Source organism: Cygnus olor, chromosome 3 (genome assembly GCF_009769625.2).
Source record: "Cygnus olor isolate bCygOlo1 chromosome 3, bCygOlo1.pri.v2, whole genome shotgun sequence".
Classification (NCBI taxonomy): domain Eukaryota; kingdom Metazoa; phylum Chordata; class Aves; order Anseriformes; family Anatidae; genus Cygnus; species Cygnus olor.
Genome location: NC_049171.1, coordinates 3,700,769 through 3,708,689, shown reverse-complemented (window position 1 = coordinate 3,708,689; position 7,921 = coordinate 3,700,769). Strand labels below are relative to the sequence as shown.

Sequence of the window (7,921 nt, the reverse complement as noted above, 5' to 3'; positions counted from 1 at the left end):
AAGAGATGCTTGTACAGTTCCTCACACTCAGCTTTCAGTCTTGTCCTCTCAACAACTTTGGTTCCACTATCAAACCTGGTTTCTGTTTTAGCTGTCACCTTTTCCAATCCACTTCAGAATATGTGAAAGTTCATGGGCTGATTTGTTTAAAGACATTGCCAGACTCTACAAGCCTCGATTAAAAAAAAAAAGTTAAAAACACAAAGAAAATTGCTGCTAGCAACAATAAGAGATCATAGGATCATAGTTACTGGTTTAAGAAGACATTTATTTTTGTGTGTGAATAAAATAATAACATATTTTTTGCTTCACATGCTCCAAGAGCTGCAGGAACCTGAACAGATTGAACAACCAAACATCCTTGTGAGGTAGGCTGGAATAGGTGGCCAAGGTGACAAAGTGGCTTGTGTATTGATTAAAAGCAAAAAAAGGGAGTGACTTCAGCAAGGAAACACCTGGATCTCCAGAAGCAGTGCGCTAACAGGATGTGCCCTCTGGAAGCTTCTTGGAATGCTCATTTGCAGGTTTAGACGGAGGAGGAATCCATCAAAATCACCTCCTCAAGGCAGTGGAGATGTTGCTGGTATGAGGGCGCTGACCCAGCCTTCTCTTCTTACTCTGCCAAAATCCTGTAAAGATGCAAAGGCTCTTGTTGTTTTGCTGAAGTGGAATCCAAGATCAATCTCTAAAAGACTCAATAGCTGCTAATTATCTTTCAGAATAAATGTATGGGGTGGGTTCAGTCATGAGCTATATCAGCCAGACCTATAAATGTGGTTTAAATACTCCAGGGCACCTCAAATGCCACTAAACACCACAATTTAGTCTACTGAGTCAAACCTTTTGTGTCCCACTTCAAAGATTTCTTTCCTAGTAGGTTGAACCTTCAGCTAGAAAAAACATGATGTATCTCAGAATACCCTGATGGCCACTGCAGTGAATCAGCCCAGCTGTAAATCTAACAGCACGATCGGAAGATATTTAATCCTGAACATTAGCATCCCTTGATATCACATATGGGACATTCTTCCCAGAAAGAGAATTTCTGCAGAAAAATTACACCTGAAAGCAAACTCAGGAGGTTCCTTTCCCAGCCCCAGTTCTCCTTGGATCAGATGTTCTTACAGATATTCAGGGTTGGGAATCCCCCATCTGCTCTTACCAGTCTGTTTGATATCAGTAGAAATTATTTCCTAAAGGGAACAAGCTTTCATGGAGACGGAGGGATCGAGTCATTCTTTTGTAAAACCATCTACTAGTAGGTTGCATCTGCACCATTTATTCTCCTGAATTCCTAAGTGAATTCCTTCCTTATCACTGAAGTCACAGCACTGAACATGCCCTAATATTGGTGTGACTTGGGTTCCTTGAAACCACTGAGCCTGTCGTCTGAGCAAACTTGTGCTAACCTAACAACTGAGGACCTCCATCTGCTGAGCAAATGCTATGAAAGCTGTTCCCTGGCGCCATCTCATCGCACTTTCTTCAGTTACTGGGAACCTTTAAATCCTGGCAAGTCTGTAAATAACAGAATAAGGAACCCTGAAAAACTCAGAAAAATAAGGATGTGAGTCCCTAACTGTTCATTTTGTCAAAAGACACAGGAACCTTTCCTAATTTGCCACTGAATTCAGTTTGTGGGATAATTGCTGCAGTGGTCAATGATCATCACATGGCAATGAATTAAACAGAACTATTCTAAGAACTAAAATGCCCAAGGAGTATGTTTTATCCTAAGCTAAACTGCACTCCCCAAATGCATATTTAAAAGGATTTAAATCAGGGAAACTCCAGACCTTATTAGAAACTGGTCTCCAAAGTAAGAAGTGAAATACCCATGCAATTGTCTCCATCCACTCACAAATTCACTGATCGTCACCTAAGAGGTGCACAGTTGTGGGAGGAAGGAGAGAGAGTTTTTGTATTTCAAATTGAATTTCTAGGTCATTTTGGAAATGAAAAGAACAGAGAGATGGAGGACACATTTTTCCCTCTGATAAGTGAAAATGCTGTGAGATATTTTCCTAATAAGCTCCTTTAAAAAGTTATTTTTTCCCATCAAAATTCAAAATAAAAGAATGAATAAAAATAAAGTAAAAAATACTGAGTTCTGGGAAATGTTGGCCCAACTGGAGTTTTACCCTCGTATATAACTTCCATGAAAATTAATTGTCTCCTTAAACATACATATACATGGCCACCCTGACTCCAAATTTCTCTCAAACAGCTGCCCTGCAAGACCCACAGAAACTCACATCCTGCTCAAGGAAACAGGAGGAGAAATGGCAGGAGAAAAATGCCCCCTGACACCCCTCGGCCCTGCCGCACGTACTTGGAACAGCATTTCAGCAGCCCCCCGTGGCACGATCCCGAGGCGGCAAATGTGGGTGGGCATGCCCCGACGCGGCAGAAATTCCCCCGGCTCCTGCACGCCGTGGTGTCAGCAAAAGGCGCATCGGCAGAACCTGTGGGAAGAGGAGGACGTTAGCATCTCAGGTTTTTGTTTAAAACGGTAAGGATAAATATGCAATAAATCATTCATTTTAAGGAGGAGAGCTCTGATGAGCATGGATGGTCTTGGGATGTTGGGCACCAGTCCAACAGCATCACATTTTGCCAATCGTTGCTTTTTCTGCTACACACACTTTTCTGCTTGCATCCCCTTTTCGTTCTTGGTAGGATTTAGCTTGCATCTCACCTGGAGCAGCCTGGAAGAGGAGGAGGAGAACAGCAAAGAGCAGGTAAAGGATCCTCATGGCTTGGCTGTGGACTGCGTGCCTGTGCGAAGCTCCTCAAAGACTGATAGGGGATGAAGTTTGTCTGAGGAAGAGGCAAGGGAAGGCAGCCCGTATTTATAGGGCCCATGAACAGGCTGTGAAATGTTGATGGCTGAGCCCTTTGTCAATAAGTAACTTCACCCAGCCTCCTGGCAAGCAGTTTGGCTATCCCCCTTATCACAAGCTGCAGCGAAATGTGCAGCAAAAATGTCGCAACCTGCAGCAGTGAATTTCCACTGCCCGTGTCGGCCGGCTGTGTAATGGGACCACCAGCCAAGCCCCACCAGGCTGCACCAATTCACTTAGCTTTTGCAAACCTGTTTGCACCAAAGGCACAGGGATGGGTCGTGCAGTCTCTTGGGAGCCAGGCACTGCCAGAGCCCAGCCCCAGCACTGACTCTGGGTCTGTCATTTGCTGGCTAGTCATGGAGCATTTTGTCTCCCCAGCCCTGTTACTGGAGAAAAGCATTGGGAAACGTTTGAGTTTTGATGTGGTTTTGCTTCCCCACTTTTTATACAAGATCCAAGGTGCCCTTACCCACTGCAGAGAGCTGACATGAAGGTCTCTTCCTCTTTTAGTTCCCACTCGTATCCCACCTTGAGTGCTTTGCACTTTTACCAGCTTTTGATGTCCCCTTTTGTTTCCTCCCTAATTGCCCCAAAAGGTTGGGAGAATGGGCTGGATGCACAAGAGCTGCATGGCTGATACGGATGGGCTGGCTCTCCTTGCAGTGAAGGGAAGGTGATTTCCAGATTCAAAGTGAAATGTTAGCAGCTGTTCGAGGCACTGACTGATTCCGAGTTCCTGGAGGACCTTTCAGTGGCTACCTTTAGCCCTGGCAAAGCTGAGTTTGCTGTATGAGAGGTGCAGGTCTGCCACTGACTTTTAAAATGCTGAGGTTTGGTGAAATGGGCAGACAGAAAGCCCAGAAGTGCAAGGGCTTGGGCTTCACTTCAGAGCCTGATCACAGGGGCTGTGAATTTTTTGAGAAGCATGGTTTTGGGGATCAAAGCACTGAAGCTTCTTCATGAAATCCTGGGCTTGTAGATGCCAAACTACTGCAGCAGCTTTGCAGCCATGGGACCCTACCCTTTGTCCATACACCGTCACGCGTAAGTAGGTTAATACCCATCAAAGCCCAGATGTTCCTTCAGTTCCTACTTCTGGCATTCTGCTTCAACGGTTTGCTTCCTTATTGCTCCATTTATTAGATTTAAGTGGAAGTTAATGGCACGTTTGGTCTAAGGCTGATCAGTATGTTGAATACTTTACTGATGACTACGTTTAACCTACATGCTAACTAGCAAGCTAAGAAGGTAGCAGCAAGGTGAGTTACCTCCTAATGCAGAGAATAGCAATAAAATAAACACTGATTTTGCTCTTTCACCCATCAAATCTAATCACCAGGAACTGCCAAACACTCCAGAACGTTCTTTTTGCATACCACTGCTTTGGATATTACCCCTTTTTGGCCAGCAACCCTCCAGCTTTCCACGTTTCTACTGGAGAGGAGAGCAGGGGTCTGAGCTTTGCGACTCCTGCCTTTTCTCTTCCAGCGAGCTGTCAGTGGGTGAAGGACACCCTGTGATAACAGCTGAGAGACAGACACCTGACCTGCAACATAAACACAAAGAAACCAGCAAAATCTCACCCCCACTTTTATTTTTATTGATTTTTTTAATGGGGAAGACCTGTTGAAATATGGGTTTTCCCCCGTCTGTCTTGCATTTGGAGAGGCTGACAGTGTTGTGAGGCTTAGCAAATGGGTGCATGTTCTTTGAGCGCTCATTGCTCCCCACAGGAGTTCATTTTAGGGATGAGTCAAGTTCCCCGCAGACAAAATCAGAATGTGGCAGTGGGGAAGGTGGTGACAACTCTTTGCTGCCATGAGCAGCATTTGAACAAGCTCCACTTGCTTTCGGGGATGCACCATTTCCCACCTGTGGAACAAACTAAATCTACTACGGAGTCAAATGGTTAACATTTCAGGGGTGCAAATTGCCAGAGTATTCATGGATCTTGCTGAAAATCCTTATTTCTTGCAGAAGGAGAGCAGCACTCCAGGAAAGCGAGCACCAGTTTAAGCCTCGCCAGCGCAGGCACAGCCTGCGAATGTCATTCAGTAGGAAAATTCCACCACTTTGGCTCCTAGCAAAAACAAAGACAGGTGCAAGCTGGTTGCTTAAAACCAGGCCAAACCTGTATAAAATGCCCGAAGAGCAGAACCATGTGTGCAGCGGCGACCTGGGGCTGGGACACAATGCTGTGAGCGCGGAGCTGTGCCCCGCGGCAGTCAGGGCCAGGAAGGAGCCCCGCAGAGATCTCTGTTGAACTTTAACTTCCCGAGACGAGCTGGGAGCTCCGGGAGGTGCCTGCCCCAGAGAAATCAGCCTAGGCAAATAGTTTGAAGGGACTTCACTTATAATCTTATGCAGGAATACTACAAGGCAAGTAGGACATAAATAATTTGATAAAAATATTGGTAGCTAATGAGAGAAAGGGAAGAAACATTGTATTCTAAAGACATTTAGTTTTGCTTTTGAGATCAGCAAGATGGTCAGATTAACCCAGCAGAAGCTCCTTCACCTGTGCTCCAGCAGTTAAGCACAAAAGGACATGGTGCATCCTCAGATGGAGATCTCTGGGTGCTCATGAAGGGAGCAACACCTCAGAAGGGTGCTCTCTTTATTTTGCTCCATTTACAAATAGATTTATTTTTGTAAATCCATAAGGTATGGATGGATATTTAGGTTCAATCCAATTTTGCTGAATCTTGCCCTGGCAGCACAGCTTTACAGAGGCATCACTGCAAGTAAAAGCTGAATTGTTGGTGGGGCCAGCTCTTGCAAACGTTGTCTTGTCCTGATAAAGGCTAACACAGAGTGACTGAGTAGATTTTCCCCCTTTATGCAAGGCAGGTATTTTTCTCGTCTTCTTCCTTCCCTGGATGACTACCTCCAGCTAAACGTAGTTCATTAAAATCACTACATACCGTGTTGGTTGCTTTTTTCAGCAACGTTTCCTCTCAAGCACAGCTTAGAAGCTAATGACTAGTAAAATGTTGGGATGAGGGTTTTTTAGGGTCTAAGAACCATGGTGCTTTTGGGAGAGGTTATTGATAAAGAGGTATGTGCATTTGGGCAATGGTAGGTCTTGATTTTGCCATTTTAACTATGAGTATGTGTTTAAAACCACATAGGTGTGTGATTATTTAGAAAAGCATGTACTTACAACCCACTAACACCAAGCTTGTGTTAACATATACTTCAGTATTCTCCTTACATTCCTAATTACAGCACAAATCCTTACGGTACATGCAGAGTGATTTACGTTTATAGTGCTTCTTAGTCGATTGGTCAAAAACAAAGTAAATTAATGCATTTTGATAATACTTTGTTCTTTTTGACCTTTATCTGAAGCTTCCAATACTTAGAAAAAATTGATAAAAGAACGTAGACTGAGATCTTATGTTCCTCTCATCACCATCACCATGTGCACATAGGGTAATTTCAACCAACACACTAAGTTTTCCCTACTTCTGTGGCTGATTGTTCTACTTTTACAGTTTTCCTCATAGGACATTACTGTCAATCAAATTTACAGCTCTCTTCTCGGCAGTGCAGGTGACCTCAGGTGCAGGGTGCTAAGAGATTTCCACTCTGCAGCTCTACCTGGATCCCTTTACAGGGATCTACATCCCTTTACACGTAGGCATATAACTCATAGATCAGGAAAGGAGTAGCTCACACTGATCAGTCTGCAAATCCATGAGTAGATATGACTACTGGCATGTCCATTTATTAGCTTCCCATCCCTTGAGGTGCCTTTTGGGACTGTCTTGCTAAGGGCACGATGAGAATGGGGGCATGAGGTCTGGTGTAGCTTCATCCATATTAATATAAACACTCTGTTCAATACACTTTGCTTTTGAGCAAAATGCTCCCACGTGATTTATCGGTAAAGAGTTTCCTTAAACTTTCTAGAGGAAGAAAAGCATAGCAAAGAGAAAATAGAGAATCCTGATGGGTGAGAGAGTTCCTAGCATCATCGAAAAGGCACAGATCTGAGGTGGGCAGAAGAGGCTGGAAGCCACCTGTGCACGTAAGGTTCAAGGACGCTGACGTGCTGAGATCTGGGAACATGGTCAATTATTATCTGTTAGCAGCCTGGCTACCCTTGGTTGCTTTGATCTCCGTTGCATACATCCTCATGTTGCAACCCGTACAGTGAGTCAATCAAACAGACGTACATGCTGGGGCTGAAAATCAGTGTGGTGAATGCAATGTCCTCTGTGCTCCTAAAGTCTGTGCAAAAGGGAGATTCCTGGAGGCGCTGAGGATCCTGTGTGGATGGTATTGTAAGAAATAGCACAAAAACATTCATGTTAAGAATTAGTGTGGACATGACTAGAAACTAAAACACCAGAAGCATTTTCATTAGTGAACAGTGTCTAAATGCTTCTCTCTGTGCAGCACCAAAAAGACTGCTCCTCTGGTCTACCTGGAGGTTTTCTGTTCATTTTTGCACCATCATCATCAAAAACAAAATCCACAGGAGCTCTTGTTAGGGAGGAAGCTGCTAATGCTGTAGCCACAGTAATTGGAGTCACATATATCAGACAGGTCAGTGTGGCATCGACCTTCACCTGCATATGTGTGGTTATTTTCGTGGGTAATAGACAAGCCTGTTGTGTCTGCCATGTCCAAAACCTCATTATAACCTGCTGAGGTGTAGCTAATACAGTCAGTGGAGCCTGGACAGTGATTCAGCTGACCTGTCTGTGTCTGCACTCTCAGATTAAATAGTGTCAGGACATGAGCACTGAAACCTGATCATCCGTAATATTAAATTATTGGAACAGCCCTGACAGTTTTGACCTCTGCTAGCTCTCTGCCAAAAATTCCTGGGCTGTTTCAGTGATAGGTCCAGGCTAGGAACTGTTCCAGCAGGCAGTCTGATGTGGTAACCTTGTTTTGGCAGCTAAGGAAGGTGCGTGATACTATGGCCACACCACACCATAGGATCTCAGGACCTAGAAAAAGGCTCTGTTTATATGTATAGAAGTACGGTTTTCCAATCTGTATGTGCAACTAATTATACTGATGGTATTCTTTATTTTTATATATATATATATTTTTCTACC

The 7,921-nt window shown here is 44.1% G+C and overlaps 1 protein-coding gene across 1 annotated transcript; it reads right to left on the bottom strand.

Moving 5' to 3' along the window:
- Positions 1-242: 242 nt before the first annotated feature.
- Positions 243-2,895, bottom strand: LOC121066881 (gallinacin-10-like). The gene is made up of 3 exons (XM_040550663.1): positions 2,699-2,895; positions 2,333-2,465; positions 243-629 (listed from the first exon to the last, which is right to left on the bottom strand). Exons 1-3 carry the CDS (start codon positions 2,754-2,756, stop codon positions 614-616), a joined length of 207 nt encoding a protein of 68 aa, XP_040406597.1. The 5' UTR covers positions 2,757-2,895; the 3' UTR covers positions 243-613.
- Positions 2,896-7,921: the final 5,026 nt, after the last annotated feature.